Source organism: Xyrauchen texanus, chromosome 27 (assembly GCF_025860055.1).
Source record: "Xyrauchen texanus isolate HMW12.3.18 chromosome 27, RBS_HiC_50CHRs, whole genome shotgun sequence".
Classification (NCBI taxonomy): domain Eukaryota; kingdom Metazoa; phylum Chordata; class Actinopteri; order Cypriniformes; family Catostomidae; genus Xyrauchen; species Xyrauchen texanus.
In genome coordinates, this window is record NC_068302.1 from 995467 (window position 1) to 1015933 (window position 20467).

Here is a 20467-nt window from a genome sequence, read left to right on the forward strand (position 1 = left end):
ATAATTTGTTCAAATATTAAATTTATAATTAAAAAAAAAGGAGTGTTTTCAATAGGATATCTGTTTATGTATTTATTTATTTTTCAGTGGTAGGGGTGTCGTAGATAAACATGTTTTGGAAACCACTGGTTTAAGGAACGCTGCCCAGTAATCACAAGCAACAAACTGACTGCTGATGAGAAGAGATAGCTGGAAAGATCAACTAGTCTCTAGAGGTCTCTTAAGTCCCCCTCGGAAAGATAACCAAACTCAATTGTAAAATAGATTGCTAGGGACTGTAGGCCAATGACAGGCTAATGTTCAGTAATATGTAAACAATATCTTGACTTCTAAAGCCACTGTTTGTTGTCTTGATTTTGTTTTTGCATTACTCGTCTGACACAATAAAGTAATGCATTTTAAATTAATATTATATTCTGCATTTATAATTATTTTGATTATTCGTGTAATTAACTCGATTAAAATTTGTAATCGATTGACAGCCCTAATAATATGATCATATGTTATACAGAAAATATCTAATGTATTTTTACTATAGCAACAAATTCTGGTGAGCAGTTTTTGTTGGTTGTGAACCTTGACATAAAAGGAACAAATATTTTAAAATGAGAAATAAAAAGTACTTTCCCAGGGCTTGATTTGACCAGAGGGGTAGTAAAGTGAGGGAGGGCATACTTGGTTTGATATATCCTTTATTTTTGAAAAAACAAAAACAAAAGAAAAGTATGTGGCCCTGAAAAACATTTTAAAACTGCCCTTTACATGAGATCCGGCTGAGAAGCATTCTACAGCATAAATTCAGGAGCTTTAAGGGTGGTGCGTTTATTTTGTGAAAGGCTTTGGCAAAATTCAACACATACTGTAGTCAGTGACACTATAACTCAATAATTCTTTACTGATAACGTTCCCTCATGAAAATACTCCGCATATACCAATTATACCTCATATACTCTGGACCTTTTAAGGTACACTGAGGTCACATCCATACTAATTCTTTTAAGGTTGAAACCTCCATTTTCAGTTTCCTAACGGCATCATTTTTTCAAAGTACACGGAGAAAAGAAAACATTTTTGGAAGTCTTGGAAGAATGTCCAGAGACACCATATTAGACAGAACTCAAGATCTGGTATTGAAAATTGACACGGAATATGCCATTCTTGGTTTTATAAAATACCAAAACAAACATCAGGATTAAAAAAACGTTATAATCAGAAATGTCCTGAAAATATCTGAAACTTTTTAATCATTAGTAAAGAAGTTGTGTTTGTTTACAAACTGGTCTGCTTTTACAATACTGATGCCTTTGACAGCCTCTGAAACCCTGAAATATATTAACATCAATAAATTAAAGTCTTTCAAATTAAGATTAACAAAAAGAATCTAAATGTTATTTAAAACAAAAAGTTCTTTCACAATAATGGCAAGCTACCCTGCGGCGCCAATATAATCCCAAAAACATAGAAGAGTCCCATGAGCAAATTGAGCTTTGCAGTCTTATGAGGGATCTTGGCGTAACACTGCCGGCGGAACTGTCTCTCCAGAGGGAAGGCCATGGGCAGCGTTAACAGCGGAAGAGCCATGCTAATCGTATAGCGTGTGGCTAAGATACAGAAAAGCAAATACGGTACGAAAAGCAGCAGATTGTAGATGACGTAAGACAACGTGGGCCCCACCAGGATGGCCAGGGTGACGATGCCCGCCTGCTTGTCCGAGTCCATGTCTCGGGTGTTGTTGCTGTGCAGGATGGCTTCGGTATTGAGAGCCAGCGGTACGGCATACACCAGCGGTAAAACGGACAAGTAGCCCACCTGCACGGCGTGAGCAAACATGACGGCCAGAGGACCGAAGGTGATGAGGATGACCACGTCACCAAGGGCAACATACTTCAGTCCTATGCCTAGAATTCAATTACAAAAGAAACATGTGAGAATTCACAATGATAATGCCATCACACATTTTGCACCAAACACTAGGACTGGATATTGATACCGATTTCCAGATTCTATTCAAATCTGATTCACAAGCTCTTGATTTAATTCGATTCCAATTCATTTGAGTATACTTCAGTTCTATTGTCTATTTTGCTAAAATGCAAAAGACATTTTCTCTCTGCTAATGCTGTTATTAGTTATAGAAGGGATCTTCTACATGATGAAATTTGGTTGCACATGCGAATGATTTACTCACATTGTAGAGGGTTGAGCAGAGAGTAAAAGATTGATTTTGGGATTTAAGAATTGATATCGTTGTAATGAATATCACTTTTAATCAGAAAAAAATTAAATCTAAATTTTTACCCAATTCTATCTAACACCATATCATAACCAACCCGGACCACGAAAAGTGAGAAAGCAGGGTAGCTCCGCCCACAGTGAAATGTCATTGGTCCAAAATCCCACTCCACATAACTACATATTCTGATTGGCTGTGTTTGTCGTGCAGCACTGTCGCTTTCAGTGTGAACAGACAAATGAGTGTGCGACATGTGAATACTCGACAGTTCTGTCTGCCTATTACATGAATTAAGATCAGAACTAGCCCACACACACACACACACGCACACACACGCACGCACACACACGAACACACACGAACACACACACACACACACACACACACACACACACACACATACGTCACGTCACGTCACGTCTTCCTGGAATGTTCCATCAAAATAAAAGCCCAAGGGTTAAAAAGTTTAGAAATTACAACAGAAATACATTACTCCTGTATGATACAATTCTAATAATAATAATAATTATTATTATTACTGTATTTTTTTTCTCCCCAATTTGGAATGCACAAGTCCTCGTGGTGTCCGGGTGGCGGAGGACGAATCTCAGTTGCCTCCGCGTCTGAGACCGTCAATCCGCACATCTTATCACGTGACTTGAGCGCATTACTGCAGAGACCTAGTGCGTGTGGAGGCTTCACGCTATTTACACAACGCACCACACGCCCCACCGAGAGCGAGAACCACATTATAGTGACCACGAGGAGGTTACCCCATGTGACTCTACCCTCCCTAGCAACCGGGCCAATTTGGTTGCTTAGGAGACCTGACTGGAGTCACTCACCACAACCTGGATTCAAACTTTATTCAGTATACTAGTTGAAAATGTATCTATTTTATTAATAGCCTAATTTTATTAGTTTTTATATTATCGTTTTTATTTAGTTTTCTCTATTTTTAAATGTGTAGTTACATGTTTTTGTTTCTACCCCCAATCAGTTGAACATGGTGAGGTTTTGACATTCCAAACCGATTAAGACACTGGTATCGGCTCAAGATTGGGAGAGAACAAATGGTCAGGTTTCACTCTCGATCGTTCTAGCCATAATCATAATCTAGCCTTGGCGCTACCAAGCAAAGGCCAATGTCAGCTGTGTGGAAATATTTCAAATTAGTACTGCCGCTCTCTACACGCATACTACGCAGTCTGCATAGGGGACTAACTCCCTAGGGGGGCACCATCACCAAAGTCCACCAGGTGCCCTTCCTCGCACGTTATACGTTATTCAAGGACCCGAAAGCAGTTGCGGAACACAGACGACAGCTTCAAGCTCATATCACGCGACCATCCTCTTGACTACTGGTACATGAACAAAGATTGCGGACTGCAAGCAGGTATTACCTGCCCCAAGCACGAGAGAGACAGTTTTGCACAATCATTTTATATTAAAGTGGAAATATGTTTACATAAACAGAATAGAGGTCCTCTGCCGTTCTGTGTTCTGCCTGTTGTTTTCATTAAAATGATTGTGTAGCATTTTCTAGAACATTATCTGTTGAATCTGTTAAATTTGATTGTTAAAGAACTGAATAAAGAATAATATATTTAATAATGTTTTAATATATTTTCTGTCCAATTTTGGTGCGTTACTTTCAATAAAAGTGTGATCATTTTATTGGTTTGTAGTTTTACAATTCATGAAATTAATTAAAAAGTAAAATATTAATACAATTATACTATAATAAAAAAATAATTTTTAAATAGGTATAAATAAAAAAATATATTTATCGGTTTTGGCCTAGAATTTTAATTTTAGTGCATCACTACGTGCAAGCCATTCGCGCATCACAAGCCGATTATCTATTTACCCCTTTTCAGAGAATCGCACCTGCAACATCCTAAAACTTTATTTCCAGGTTTCATTTATATCTCGAATAGACTCATGATGTGGGTTTATGTTTTCTCTTTTAATGTAATTTTGAGTGTGATCATGGTTTAAGGGTGGAAATCTCAAGGATTAATAGTGGTGTTTCCTTATTACATGAAAAAAACTAATGAAACATGGAATGTAGGCTGTCATCCGTGCAGTTAAGTGGGAGCGTTGCCGGCTCGTGATGAGCTAATGCACGAGTCTATTGGGTGTACTGCAGTCTCGGCACATTTGAACTTTTTGTTTAGCTTCCCATTCAGCTGATGAAAACGCGTTGCATGATCAAGAGGTAGAATTACATCAAGATGTAGATCGGAATTTCATTCCAATCAAACAGTCTACTCCACTTGCCGTTGCTGATGATTACCCCTAATTCTTCTGTTAAAACTTGTGCAAACATTGTCTACCGACCCCTGCTGGAAACCCTAAAATGACCATTTAAACAATGTTACAGGTCAAGTAAAACACAAGTTTTAACAGGAGAATTAATGTACGTGCTTTTATGAAATGATAAGCTTCACATTTCTGCCTAAGATGCATCCCATTCATTTTAATTGTAAGTGCCTCACTGTAACTGTTTTATTTTTATTAATAGGATGATTTTTTTAGGTAATCAACACTATGCCCCTGATGCTGTCGAATGAGCTTCACTTCTATTGAACCCGGAACATTACTTTAATACATTTACTACTTTGCTTAATTTTTTATTGCCAGCCAAATTTATCGTGAATGTTTGATGCCTTCACCCAGCTCTAATATCAGCATATCACAAAACGTATTGCCATATTCACCTCCAGTATATAAAAATGAACTGGACAGTCCTCCAAAATAAATCAGAGCTAAATGCTCCAGTTTCAGTGTGGACAGGAAGTACAACAAAGTAGCACACAGACATCCGGCCGAGTACAACACCGCCCCGAACATCACTACATCCTGTGGCTTCAAGATCTGATCCACTAAAGTCCTGTCATCACTCTTCTTGTGGTCGATTCCCTTGGAGAAATCATAGTAGGTGTTCACCAAGTTCCCTGCCCCATGGACCACCAGAACCGCCACAGCACACACCAGTAGAATGAGGACGTCCACTGAACCCTCCAGTTTATATGCCAGAGCACTTCCCAGAGCTACGGGCGTGAGGGAGGCGCTAAAACTCCATGGCCTTAAAGCCAACACATAAGCCGCACATTTGTCCTGTACTTTCAAGACCATCCTGGTCACTCGGGACAGTCGGCTGGTGTGGTTTTGTGGCACGGCTGCAGCTCCTGGCGGTTTCACTCCATTCATTCTGTTTGATCCCGAAAGCACGTAGGTCTCTCCGCTCGCCTCCTTCAGGCCGGACACCATAGTCCCCTTAATCTAACGGCACTTCAGAAAGATCAGGATCACACCTGTTAAATCACACATGCAAAGAATGTCAACAAGAGTGAAATACATCTGAGACTTTTGTCTTTAAATATTCAAATGATTAATAAATCATTAGAATTTATTTTTATGTATAACTTCTGTATCTATTAATTAATATGATTGTATGCACATTAAAAACACTAATGAAGTGTCATGGCTGGGCAAATCTCATGAAAAATGTCATTTCCATCCAAAATGAAAATATATTTCTGTATATTTCTGTCCTTTAGGCCTATGAAGATTTTAAGTACTTTCATGACAACTAACAAACCACATTTCTCCCCAAATCCTTCTTACTGTAATAACAAGTAACAGACCTCGCTCATTAAAGTAATGGGATGAAAACTGAGTTGTTCTGCCTTTCATTTAAGATGATTGAAAATTAAAAACATTTGGGGATTAAATAACACCATGACAAATTAGTCACCGGTGTTTTTTGCACATGCATCATGGTAATACCATGGAAAATGAATATGGTCATCATTTAAAAAATATGGGGTTTATATATCAAAGTAGTATTTCAATCAGATACCAAAGCACCTTTCTGTAAAGAATCTCAAAGGACTTTCCAAAAGGGCAGCAACCCCCAATGAGGTTTCAGCTGTTGATCTGTGCTTTATAAAGACATTACGAGGATATTTCAATGTGTATAGGTGTCACTATAATAAGCTTGTACGTGTGAATGTAATAAAGCCCTTTATGTGTTAGTTCTGATGATTGTCAGGCTGCTGAAAGCTAATGCTAGTTGCAGAGATTATGAGAGATTATAAAGTGTCTTCATACCTGCTTCACACACACTTCCACAGATCACACAGTTACTCCAGCGTCGGCTCACGCATCGTGCTGTGCTCTTCTGATATATGTGTCACTCGAGTGGATATTTACACGACATTAGCACCATCAGCTTCAGTCCTGACAGCAGCAGCACGGCCCAACACGTCACAGCGCAACAGCATCGACTGCACGGACAGAAACCAACACAGCAGATTCATTCCGCCTTCCAGATCAAACGCACATTCAATCTGTCATTATCTACACAGAGGATTGTCCACACTCCCTTGAACCGTGTGAGCCCCAGACGCATTCAAGGGTGACAGCATCATTTCTAATAATTATTATAATAATATGTGTACATTTTCAGGAATTTCAGTTGACAAATGTTATTTAGTTAAATAAATGATTAGTTGTTATTAAATGATAATACTTTAAAAACAGAAGATATTGTATATTTTTTCCATTTTGTGTGGTTTTATTTTATGCAGAGTATAATATATATATATATATATATATATATATATATATATATATATATATATATATATATATACAGGTGAAACTCGAAAAATTAGAATATCGTGCAAAAGTTCATTAATTTCAGTAATTCAACTTAAAAGGTGAAACTAATATATTATATAGACTCATTACAAGCAAAGTAAGATATTTCAAGCCTTTATTTGATATAATTTTGATGATTATGGCTTACAGCTTATGAAAACCCCAAATTCAGAATCTCAGAAAATTAGAATATTGTGAAAAGGTTCAGTATTGTAGGCTCAAAGTGTCACACTCTAATCAGCTAAACACCTGCAAAGGGTTCCTGAGCCTTTAAATGGTCTCTCAGTCTGGTTCAGTTGAATTCACAATCATGGGGAAGACTGCTGACCTGACAGTTGTGCAGAAAACCATCATTGACACCCTCCACAAGGAGGGAAAGCCTCAAAAGGTAATTGCAAAAGAAGTTGGATGTTCTCAAAGTGCTGTATCAAAGCACATTAATAGAAAGTTAAGTGGAAGGGAAAAGTGTGGAAGAAAAAGGTGCACAAGCAGCAGGGATGACCGTAGCCTGGAGAGGATTGTCAGGAAAAGGCCATTCAAATGTGTGGGGAGCTTCACAAGGAGTGGACTGAGGCTGGAGTTACTGCATCAAGAGCCACCACACACAGACGGGTCCTGGACATGGGCTTCAAATGTCAAACGTCTTACCTGGGCTAAAGAAAAAAAGAACTGGTCTGTTGCTCAGTGGTCCAAAGTCCTCTTTTCTGATGAGAGCAAATTTTGCATCTCATTTGGAAACCAAGGTCCCAGAGTCTGGAGGAAGAATGGAGAGGCACACAATCCAAGATGCTTGAAGTCCAGTGTGAAGTGTCCACAGTCTGTGTTGGTTTGGGGAGCCATGTCATCGGCTGGTGTTGGTCCACTGTGCTTTATTAAGTCCAGAGTCAACGCAGCCGTCTACCGGGACATTTTAGAGCACTTCATGCTTCCTTCAGCAGACAAGCTTTATGGAGATGCTGACTTCATTTTCCAGCAGGACTTGGCACCTGCCCACACTGCCAAAAGTACCAAAACCTGGTTCAATGACCATGGTATTACTGTGCTTGATTGGCCAGCAAACTCGCCTGACCTGAACCCCATAGAGAATCTATGGGGCATTGCCAAGAGAAAGATGAGAGACATGAGACCAAACAATGCAGAAGAGCTGAAGGCCACTATTGAAGCATCTTGGTCTTCCATAACACCTCAGCAGTGCCACAGGCTGATAGCATCCATGCCACGCCGCATTGAGGCAGTAATTAATGCAAAAGGGGCCCAAACCAAGTACTGAGTACATATGCATGATTATACTTTTCAGAGGGCCGACATTTCTGTATTTAAAATCCTTTTTTTTTATTGATTTCATGTAATATTCTAATTTTCTGAGATTCTGAATTTGGGGTTTTCATAAGCTGTAAGCCATAATCATCAAAATTATATCAAATAAAGGCTTGAAATATCTTACTTTGCTTGTAATGAGTCTATATAATATATTAGTTTCACCTTTTAAGTTGAATTACTGAAATTAATGAACTTTTGCACGATATTCTAATTTTCCGAGTTTCACCTGTATATATATATATTTTTTATTGGGAATGCAAAAAAGTTTAACAATTGTATAAATACAATTGTGTACTGCATATACATAAAAGGCATTGACAATAGATTAAAAAGAAGAAGAAAAATTTATTAAAAATAAAGAAAATACAAATAAAAACAATTAATATTTGTCGTGGTTCTTGGAACACAAATAAATAATCGTAATATCTCAAAATCATAATTTATCATAATATCTCAAAAAAGAAGAACATTTCTTATTCATGAGCAATCTTAAAGACTTAACTAAGTACTCCAGTAATAGTTTTATATATTCACATCATTTCTTATTATATGAAATCATTCGCAATACTTCATAGTTCATTCCCTCATGAAAGATGGTAACTACACAGTTGTGTATCTTTGTCTTTTTGTCTGATTTTCAAATACTTTTTTGCTTCAAAACAAAGTTTGTAATGTTGTGATTCACCTCAGAGCTGGTGGCTTTGGTTCATGGTGCACAACTCTTTTATGAAGGCAGTGGTGTAGTGGTGCCTGGAGAAGTGGGTATACTCTTAATTTATGCCCCCCATTTTTTTTTAAAGAGGCCCAGCAAAGAATGAACACCCTGTGTTATAAACAGTGACATGTATGACTAGTCTTGCATATTTAGTTCACCTCAAAATGGGCCAGTAGTATTTGCACACTGTCACTTAACTTCTGCTGCTTGACTTCACGGAGTAAAGATTATTATGAAATTAATATTAGCCACAGAAGATGTGCAGATTTTGCAATCAATACTGGCCCAAAGACTATAGGAAGAGACAACTACATAATTATGAATTTTGCGTGAACTATTCCTTATTCCTTAGTCCATCCACACATGAAACCTAAGTTATCAAGGTTTATGGCATGGGGTGGGTTTTTTCGACTACAGCGGTTCTAGCTGTAGGAATGTCAAGGTGACTGAAGAAATGTTAACAAGATGGAATAAAACTGCATTTCTTGTCTATTACCACCTTCTGCTACTTATACCAGCGACGGATATAAGCGCAGTTAGAATAACTCTATATGTGCGAGAGCATTGTTTAGAACTGTACTATAACATTATTATCACTTAAATGTTTAATCTTAAAATGAAGTACACAGTTGACTTAAACTAGACATGGTTTAAAAAGGAAATGTTTAATAACAGTAAAGTCTTACAAGGTTACATCAGGTGGTTACAATTTAGATACAATAGTTACAAATTGGATGTATGAAATATGTACATGAAAAATCAGTATGCATACTACCTAAATGAGAAAGAATGGAGGACAGAAAGAGAAAGAGGGTAGAGAGACATACCATTGAGAGCTAGAGTCTGGCCTATGGCCTGTATCTCAGTCACCCAAGAGCAGAGCATAAGTTACAATCTTGTTTTATCCTCTCCTTGTCCATGTGACCACAAACTGACCGTATACATTTAAACTGACCAATCAGCAGACCAGCTCTAACCCCACTGTATTCTAACTGTGACCATTTGCAGACCCCAACATACAAACACCTCAGCCAACAGGCTTTTAGATCACTATAACACCCTCTGTGTTCACGAGCGCTTCATTGTTGTCGATCTACTGTGTGCAGGAGTTTGGATGACTTCATTTATAAAAGTCATTTTTGCTATTTGTTCAAGTTACTTAATAAAAATGAACTAAAGCAACACAATTCTACACTAAAAGCTTCCTGTTAAATTTACGGTAATAAACTGGCAGCTGTGGGTGCCAGAAATTCACAGTAAAAAATATGGTAACCATGCTTTAGGCTTTATGGGATGTAATTTAGATGCCTGTACATTGTAAGGAGGTGTTTTTATTATTAAATTATATAAACTTTAACCTTCTGAAACTGTCAAAATCTTCTTTTCACTTTCTAATGTATTGTTAATCACAGTAAAAATGACAGAAGGGCACATGCGGACATGACGTTCATCAATAGTGTCTGTTCCAGGAGTAATGATCAATAAACATGTAGAGACAGCGCTCAGTGTCACTCACACAAACACTAAACACCATCAGGATAACACATGTGAAATTAAAATAATACAGTAAACATGAACTATAACACAGAACACCCCAATGCACATAACTGATATTACAAATAAGAAGAAACAGAACTATTCCCATCAAATATCATCAAATATGATGCAGGGAATTGTGGGGATGCTGAATTTTAGATGTAACATTTAACAATCTAAAAATTTCATTTTTTACAAAATGACATGTATTTTCTTTTTCATTATTTTATAAATGTTTTACAGTATATTTGAATGTTACTACCTGTTAATAATTAACGTTTCTTTACTGTTGCTTTTTAAAAAATATTTTACTGTTAAAATGACAGACATTTTTTTACAGTGTACGACATTTTGTCACAACTTGAGTTCACTGTGTATTACCCATTTAAAATGTGAAATGGTAGTTTACTTAATCCATTCGACTTGTGACTACATGAATCCTTTATTGTGGTGTTAATTGATGAAACTGGGCAGGGGATTACCATTTCCCAGACATGGGACTCGATAGGGAGAGTAAATGTTAAAATGAAGTGTTATTTTGTGTGTTTTTGTGCAAGACGAACATAAATGAGGATACATGTTAGTGTTGAATGTTTTGTTATGTTGGAGTTTTGGGGGTTATTCATATGGTGAAGAGTGGAGCTTGAGCTAACGATGAGGACAGGTCGATGTTACTAAATTACACACTTTAGTGCTTCCAACCAGCATGCATTCACTTTCACTGCATTCACTTTATGTTAGAACATAAAGAAATGTAAGAGATTTATTTGAGTTACACTGACACATCTTATGCAATTCAGCACGGTTCTTTCTACACAAAAAATAAGTGTTTATGCTGAAATTACATAATAGTTTTAAGCAAAGAAAACTGAATCAAGTTCAGCCAACTTTTTTGAGTGTGTATGCAGTGTTTCCCTCGAGTCACTTGACTAACTGTAATTCCTTGACATTGATTCCCGCACAGATTTAAACCAACAAGGTTTTATTTAAGGCCCACCTCTGACTTGGGAAATGACCAATCATAGTTTAGAATTTGGGGTGGCACGAAGGGTGGCCAATCAAATTACAGGGGTGGGCCCCCATCTGGACACGCCCCTGTATCTACAAGTCAAAAGTTTGGATTCACCTACTCATCCCATGAAAGAGAACGCCAGCTGCCCGACACGCCCACCACAACCACAACGGCCTGGGGTGAGTCTGTTAATTCCCTCCACGCTGTCTAAAACCTGCCTCGAAGTTCCCGTTAAGCTCATTTATCTAGCGTCCAGTACCGGTGCGCATGCTATGATAGACTCAGGGGCTGCGGGCAACTTCATTGACGAAAATATTTGCAAACAGTACCACATTCCCTTGACGGCTTGCACTCCTTCTTTGACAGTGGCGGCACTAGATGGTCGTCCCCTGGGATCCGGCCGAGTGTGTCACACCACCATCGATATTCTCCTGCAGGTGGGTGTACTACACACTGAGACCACACGCTTTTATGTCATTCACTCCCCCCACAACCCAGTCATTCTTGGTCTTCCCTGGCTCCGATTACACGAACCACAAGTTTCTTGACGGAACAGTCAAATCACACGGTGGGGTCCGGACTGCGCGGCGAGATGCATGAAACCCGTTCTACCTGCCACCGTGGGGGCTACCAAAGTCTTAAAGGGGTCTGACGCCTTCCCCTTGATACCCCCAGCATACGCCGACTTGAGTGAGGCATTCAGCAAAGCCAGGGCTCATCCCCTGCACCTTCTACTCCCGCAAACTCACATCGGCCGAACGGAATTATGACGTTGGCAACCGCGAACTCCTGGCCATGAAGGCCGCGCTGGAGGAATGGCGACACTGGTTGGAGGGAGCCAGACACCCCTTCCTGGTCTTTATGGATCACCGTAATCTGGAGTACCTCTGCTCTGCCAAACGACTCAGCCCCAGACAAGCCAGATGGGCCTTGTTTTTTACTCGCTTTGACTTCTCCATTTCCTACCGCCCAGGATCCAAGAATGGCAAGGCCGACTCACTCTCACGACTGTACGAGGCCGAACCTCAAAGCCCCGTTGCCGAACCCATAATTCCCTCTGAGTTGATCCTAGCTCCCATCCAGTGGGACCTCCTATCTGACATCTCCCAGGCCCAGGCCATGGCTCCGCCTCCACCCGAATGTCTGCCCGACCGGACTTTTGTGCCTCCCAGCATCCGGGAGAGGGTAATGCGCTGGGTACACGACCCAGCGCATTACACACAAAAAATGGTGGACATGGTGCTCCATCATGCTGGAAAATGCACGGATCATCACCAAATTGCTCCTGGATCGTTGGGAGAAGTTGCTCTTGAGGGATGTTTTATATAGCATTCTTTATTCATGACAGTGTTTTTGGGCAGAATTGTGAGAGAGCCCACTCCCTTGGATGAAAAGCAAACCCACACATGGATGGTCTCAGGATGCTTCACTGTTGACATGACACAGGACTCATGGTAGCGTTCACCTTTTCTTCTCCGGACTATCGATTTTCCAGATATCCCAAACAGTCAGAAGGGGGCTTCATCGGAGAAAATAACTTTGCACCAGTCTTCTGCTGTCCAATCCTCGTACTTCCTGTAGAATTTCAGTCTGTCCTTGATGTTTTTCTTGGAGAGAGGTGGCTTCTTTGATGCCCTTCTTGACACCAGGCCATTGTCCATAAGACTTCGCCTCACTGTGCGTGCAGATGTGCTCACACCAACCTGCTGCCAATATTGAGCTCTGCACTGGTGGTGACACGATTCCGTAGCGGACTCCTTACAGTTCATTCAAAATCTATGTTTAAACACTGACCCTTAACACTTACTTAGTTTAAGAATTTTAAACCATGACTTGCACTTGCGAGACACACGCAGCAGTGTTAGTGTGTGTGTGCTTTTGTGCTATGCTGGAAAGCAATTTTATGTTGTGTTTTGTTCATTTAGTGTCATTAAAAGTTTACGTTGACTGCTCAGCCGGTTCCCTCCTCCTCATAGCCCATCTTGTGAATCCATTACAAAATCCTTTCTACACAAGGTCAGATTTCAAAAGGTTTGGATTTTAAAATTTTTGGAGCATTCTCAAATGAAAAATCATAACATAAATTAGGTTTTGCACAAATTTGTGGAGTCCATGGCATGCTTGAATACAAGCTTTGGGGCACTCCAAATATTAATTTGGATAACTATTTAATAATCTGATAATTTGGATTCTCCAGTAATTAAATCATACAAAAAGGGTACATACCAAATACTAAGACAAAATGAAACATAAAAATAGTATTTTATATAATAAATAAAGTAATATATGTAATTCAAATGTATATTATGTGTAATATAAATGTTATTAAATTATTATTATTGTATTAAACTGGCAAAGAATGCAAAATAGACACTAGTAGGCTAGTCAGACTTTTGAAGTGTAGGCATGAGTGTGTATAGTTGATCAAGTCCAATAAAAAACTTAATTTTTCTGAAATCTGGAAAACCAATGCCGTGCACATCGTCACCAACAATTCTTGGTCAGAAGTTGCAAAGAGAAATGTTTGTGTTGAAAGTCAACAGAGGAACATTTACTTGTATTTTAAACCCAAGAATGTAATGCATTTAACGAAGCAATAACGTATTCAGGACGCAAAATCAAAAGCAGATGTTTTGAAAAGATGATTAACCCTACAAAAATGACAATGAGACAGTAAGTGTGGTAAAAGCTGCATTGATGGCATTACAATGTGTGCAGCTGGAGTGTTGAGGACTGAGGCAGTCTTCATTGGAGCTCCGCTCTGGCGCGGGAGAGACCGAAGAAAAGCTGCTCTCTGCAGACCGACTCTTAACGCATCTGTCAAGCACGCAGTGGCAAGCCAAATTACCCAAAGGAAATAAATGGTGAGCTTTGATACGCTTTTTTTCAGGGTAAATATTTGGACGGCGACGTCGCGAAGATGGTGCGTGAAGTTTACGGCAGTCTGCGGAAAGAAGAGCACTTCGCTCGGCTGCTTCTGCTGGCGGTGGCGGGGTTTGGGGTCTTCATGCATGAAGTCACGGCTTTTCCTGCCTGGAGATTTGAGGTATGTCTTTAGTTTTTCACCAGGAAGATTATTTCAGCAGCCTTTAGTTCTGTGAATAACTACACGTTGTCCTTGCGTAACTATAGACGCGCGGCAAAGCAGCTCACGAGCGTCATGCGTGATGCGATATGAATTGATATGTTGGAGAAGAGTTATAAAACCAGAACACAAGAATGGCCCCTAGCTGAGCTCACTGAACTTCTGCAGGCATGACATTTTCTCGTTTTCGTGTACCAGATGGTGTTTGCTTTTGCATCTAATGACCAAACTGTCATCAGTAACTGTTTTTTTCTTCTTCTCCTTTTTACATTTTCAAACCTTTGCCCGGATGCAGCTTTTGTTTTGTTGTTTTCCAATAAACTGTTTTCATTTTATTTTAAAAACCACATTAAATACAAATGGGTTTTTTGTGTCTTTTAATCGATACAGCCAGGCCATGTGTACTACAAAAAGTTGACAAAAGCAACTTTTAGCAAAGGTGCAAGACTGTGTGGGGATAGTTCACCCAAAAATGAAAATTCTCTGATCATTTACTCACCCTCATGCCATGCCAGATGTGTATGACTTTCTTCCTTCACCAGAACACATTTGAAGAAAAATAGAATAATGTCTTGGATTAGTAGGACCTTATAATGGATGTGGATGGCAACGTGATTTTTGATGCTCCAAAACGCAGACGATCAGCATGAATGTCATCCATACACAGTGATGGTTCTAGCTTGTATGGTGCCCTGGGCGACCCGCCCGCCCGTGTCACCCATGCCTAAATCCACCACTGTCCATACGACTCCAGTGGTTGAATTTCTTATAAAGCGATACAATTGCTTTTGGTGTGAAAAAGATCAATATTTAAGTAATTTTTAACAATAAATCATCATGTCACCAGCAGTATGCGCGTTCACGAGAGGGCTGACATCACGAGTTTGTTCCAGCGATGGCATGTCAACGTTTCATTCGTGGTAGCAGAAGCTATCTACCTCTTTTAGCATTGTCTGGTATTGCCTACAGGGGCATCATTAGGTCTACTGAGCTGTCTGTCTCTCTGAGGCTTGTTGGTCCAGCCTTCTCCATCTCCCTGTGCTCCTCGTCAGAGTACTCGGGTTCAAATAAATATGGCTGAGCAAAAACTTGTATCTCCTCTTCTCCTCTTAAATCAAAATCTTCTGACATTTTTGTTTAAATTTGCTTCAATTTGTTTATGGTGCTCCTCCTACTCAGTTGTAAACAGCGCTGCTCTTCCAGGAGTGTTGGGCATGCGTCACTACTCCCCCGAACATGCCAACGTGAATACGTCACACGAGAGACCACGTGACCTCAGCCCTCACGTGAACGTGCATACTGCTGCTTACCTGGAATCGATCATTTATGGATAAAAAGCACTTATGTATTGATCTTTTTCTCACCAAAAGTGATCGTATTGATTTATAAGACATTCATTTAACCACTGGAGTCATATGAATGCTGATTGTCTGCTTTTTGGAGCCTCAAAAATCTTGTTACCATCCACATCCATTATAAGGACCTCTTGAGCTGAAATATTCTTCTAAAAATCTTCATTTGTGTTTTGTAGAAGAAAGTAAGTCACACACATCTGGGACGGCATTAAGGCGAGTAAATTATGAGAGAATTTTCATTTTTGGGTAAACTATCCCTTTAACATCTTAAATGAGGGAATGAAATAAAATCCCAGGTAGCATTGCAAATTATTTTTATTGCAAAATATCTGATATTGTATACAAGTAGACAGACAGTGTCAGGAGAGTGACTTGATTGCGTCACAATCGCTAAGTTTGGAATTGCATACTACCGTACTACTCTAACTATTTCTACCATAGACAGATATGGCAGAAGTAATAGGAGTAGTATGGGTAGTATGACATTCTGAACTCACCCAGTGTTTTAAAAGAGTGGGCGGAGCTGCTGGGGTCTTTTTGCTGCCTTTGTTGGCTAAGGATCTCTGATTGGTGGATCTTTCTCTGCTGGATCATGGGTAATGTAGTTCTTCACCAGGAGTTCTGCTATCAAACATGATTTTTAAACAATTAAGTTGAAAATAATGCAGACGGATGGCTTCAACAGAAGCATATACCATATACCAGAAGCATTCAAAAGAAGCATATACTCTGAACAACCTCAGAGCTTACGGTAGGTCTGTCTTTAAAGGTTTATAAATAATCGTTAAAAATCAGTTTGCCTGTGGACAGAATAAATGGGATTTTTACTTTCAGAATCAGTCTGTTGCGGTCTTCACCTTCAGCTGTGTGGTCACAGGCAGCAGACATGGACAAAATAAGTCCATTATTAGTCCATTGCACACATACCTATAAAGTCCTATAAAAAAAAGAAAAGAAAAACAGGACTCTGGTGAAGCATAGACTATAACACAATAAAAAGGTATTTATTTATTCGTTGTTTGTGAAAACTGTTATTGTATCTTTATATGTGGGTACTTTTCAATGGTTGTCAATGGAGAATTCTTTTTTGGTTTGCCCACAGAATGGTGTAGTTATGGCATCTACCAGCAGGGGCTTAACTACCTAGCCAAACCATGACCCCCTGATGCCACCTTCCCCTGACTGGAAATAGCAAGCGTCTAATCAACCATATGTTGTAAACCAAACCCTATGGAATACAACAGTCATTCCAGAAGTAAAAATTCCATTCACTTTCTTTGTAAATTAATTGATTATTCATGAAAACTGACCTACTGTGAGCTCTGACGTTTGTATTTCGATGGTATATGATTCTGCTTAAGCCATCAGTCTTCATAGGATTGTAGTTCATTCCCTCATGAAAGATGGTAACTACACAGTTGTGTATCTTTGTCTTTTTGTCTGATTTTCAAATACTTTTTTGCTTCAAAACAAAGTTTGTAATGTTGTGATTCACCTCAGAGCTGGTGGCTTTGGTTCATGGTGCACAACTCTTTTATGAAGGATTTTATGAAATCTCTATGGCGAAAATGAATAGTAAAAATACTTCTGGAACCAAGATGTCTGAAAAAGTGGGCGGGCACTGTTGGGGCACTTTTTGAAAAGGGAGTTTCGATGAGCCCCACCGCAAATGTTTTGTTTCAGAAAACTGATCACACTGAATAACCCAAACTTTTGCAATCGTAAGAATTTATTTGTGTTTTTGTGTGTATATTATGAATTTGCATTTTCTTGTTTTGTTCACTTACACTTTCACATTATGAAACCTGTGAGGATGCAGACTTTCGCCAAATTCATTTCAAAGGGAATTTTATTTCTTAAGCAATACTTTAACGATATTTGAACTGAATTTATGAAGAAAGCAATACATTAAGCTGCGTCTGTAGTTGTTTTATAGAATTGATCTTTTGTCCATCTTTGGGGACAATGCTGAACTACGATTCAGTGGCACTGCAGCACTGCTATTGAATCAACAGCGCTAAACAGAGCACAACCAGTTTAGTCTGATTCCCGAATGACACTTATGAGCCGATTATTTTAAATCTACACTGCAAAACATACAGAGGTTGCGCTAGAATTTCTTTTTAAGTTTTCAGTTGTAAAATTTCCGTCACGGTCTATTTTTATGCATCATAATTGGCCTACCAGGGCTACATTCATTGGCATAGCATCCATTGTAATACATGACAGTGATCATTGTGATATATGAAATATTTGTTGACTTCCCAAGTTGTGATTCTGATGAAAAAAAGGAGTTCTAGGGTGAAAACTCTACTCGTCAATTAATTGTTGCACTAAAACAAGTTTGTAAACTTCACAGCTTAAAATGGAAATAACCATTGATAAAAAAATGATTAAAAAAACCCCACATAAAAACATGTACAAGTTCACAGAACTATTTCAGTGTGTCTAATATAAACATAAAGTGTCACAGATGAGAAACACACACATCTCAGTTTTACAGGTACTTCACTAAAATAACAGAATTATGCTTTAAATGTTGTGTTTGTGCTTATATTAAATGCAAGTATAATTGGCGAAACATTGCACCACTTTTTTTCACGCTTTTTTGTTCTTAGAATGTTTTGCTTTATTATCATACTGTAACACACTGACGTAATGATTGATGTATATACAGTCATGAAATCAGAGACCCTCCACTTGAAATCCCAACACAAGTGGTCAAAAGAGACACATAGGTGTCAATGGTGATAGCGCCTGATCGGGTCGACCGAAAATTATTTTTAATAACGGTCAATAAACAGGGCACACACACACACACACACACTTAGACACACACACACACACACACACACACACACACACACACACACACACACACACACACAGTTGGAGATTGTGAGAAAGAGAGAGTGAATTCAAAACTAATGGACTAGTGTAAAATACAGTGGGGCAAAAAAGTATTTAGTCAGCCACCAATTGTGCAAGTTCTCCCACTTAAAAAGATGAGAGAGGCCTGTAATTTTCATCATAGGTACACTTCAACTATGAGAGACAAAATGAGAAAAAAAAAAAATCCAGAAAATCACATTGTAGGATTTTTAATGAATTTATTTGCAAATTATGGGGGAAAATAAGTATTTGATCAATAACAAAAGTTTATCTCAATACTTTGTTATATACCCTTTGTTGGCAATGACAGAGGTCAAACGTTTTCTGTAAGTCTTCACAAGGTTTTCACACACTGTTGCTGGTATTTTGGCCCATTCCTCCATGCAGATCTCCTCTAGAGCAGTGATGTTTCGGGGCTGTCGCTGGGCAACACGGACTTTCAACTCCCTCCAAAGATTTTCTATGGGGTTGAGATCTGGAGACTGGCTAGGCCACTCCAGGACCTTGAAATGCTTCTTACGAAGCCACTCCTTCATTGCCCGTGCGGTGTGTTTGGGATCATTGTCATGCTGAAAGACCCAGCCACGTTTCATCTTCAATGCAATTGCTGATAGAAGGAGGTTTTCACTCAAAATCTCACGATACATGGCCCCATTCATTCTTTCCTTTACACGGATCAGTCGTCCTGGTCCCTTTGCAGAAAAACAGCCCCAAAGCATGATGTTTCCACCCCCATGCTTCACAGTAGGTATGGTGTTCTTTGGATGCAACTCAGCATTCTTTCTCCTCCAAACATGACGAGCTGAGTTTTTACCAAAAAGTTATATTTTGGTTTCATCTGACCATATGACATTCTCCCAATCCTCTTCTGGATCATCCAAATGCTCTCTAGCAAACTTCAGACAGGCCTGGACATGTACTGGCTTAAGCAGGGGGACACTTCTGGCACTGCAGGATTTGAGTCCCTGGCAGCGTAGTGTGTTACTGATGGTAGCCTTTGTTACTTTGGTCCCAGCTCTCTGCAGGTCGTTCACTAGGTCCCCCCATGTGGGTTCTGGGATTTTTGCTCACCGTTCTTGTGATCATTTTGACCCCAAAGGGGGAGATCTTGCGTGGAGCCCCAGATCGAGGGAGATTATCAGTGGTCTTGTATGTCTTCCATTTCCTAATAATTGCTCCCACAGTTGATTTCTTCACACCAAGCTGCTTACCTATTGCAGATTCAGTCTTCCCAGCCTGGTGCAGGTCTACAAATTTGTTTCTGGTGTCCTTTGACAGCTCTTTGGTCTTGGCCATAGTGGAGTTTGGAGTGTGACTGTTTGAGGTTGTGGACAGGTGTCTTTTATACTGATAACAAGTTCAAACAGGTGCCATTAATATAGGTAACGAGTGGAGGAAAGAGGAGCCTCTTAAAGAAGTTGTTACAGGTCTGTGAGAGCCAGAAATCTTGCTTGTTTGTAGGTGACCAAATACTTATTTTCCCCCATAATTTGCAAATACCGTAATTTCCGGACTATTGAGCGCACCTGAATATAAACCGCACCCACTGAATTTTAAAAAAATTATTATTTTGAACATAAATAAGCCGCACCTGTCTATAAGCCGCAGGTGCCTACCGGTACATTGAAACAAATGAACTTTACACAGG

The 20467-nt window shown here is 39.3% G+C and overlaps 2 protein-coding genes across 4 annotated transcripts in view; one reads left to right on the plus strand and one right to left on the minus strand.

Moving 5' to 3' along the window:
* Window positions 1-681: 681 nt before the first annotated feature.
* On the minus strand, window positions 682-15867 carry LOC127620645 (ubiA prenyltransferase domain-containing protein 1). Its single transcript, XM_052093854.1, has 4 exons — window positions 15072-15867; window positions 6353-6528; window positions 4957-5553; window positions 682-1898 (listed from the first exon to the last, which is right to left on the minus strand). The coding sequence occupies exons 3-4, from the start codon at window positions 5507-5509 to the stop codon at window positions 1411-1413; spliced, it is 1041 nt and encodes a 346-aa protein (XP_051949814.1). The 5' UTR covers window positions 5510-5553; window positions 6353-6528; window positions 15072-15867; the 3' UTR covers window positions 682-1410.
* Window positions 14114-20467, plus strand: part of LOC127620644 (matrix metalloproteinase-23-like) — a 75426-nt gene continuing 69072 nt past the window's right edge. The window contains exon 1 of one of the 3 annotated variants that reach the window (XM_052093853.1): window positions 14114-14533. In XM_052093853.1, coding sequence (XP_051949813.1) covers window positions 14408-14533 — 126 coding nt within the window. In that variant the 5' untranslated portion in view covers window positions 14114-14407. The remainder of the gene's footprint in view (window positions 14534-20467) is intronic. The other 2 variants (XM_052093850.1, XM_052093852.1) reach the window with 2 other exon arrangements.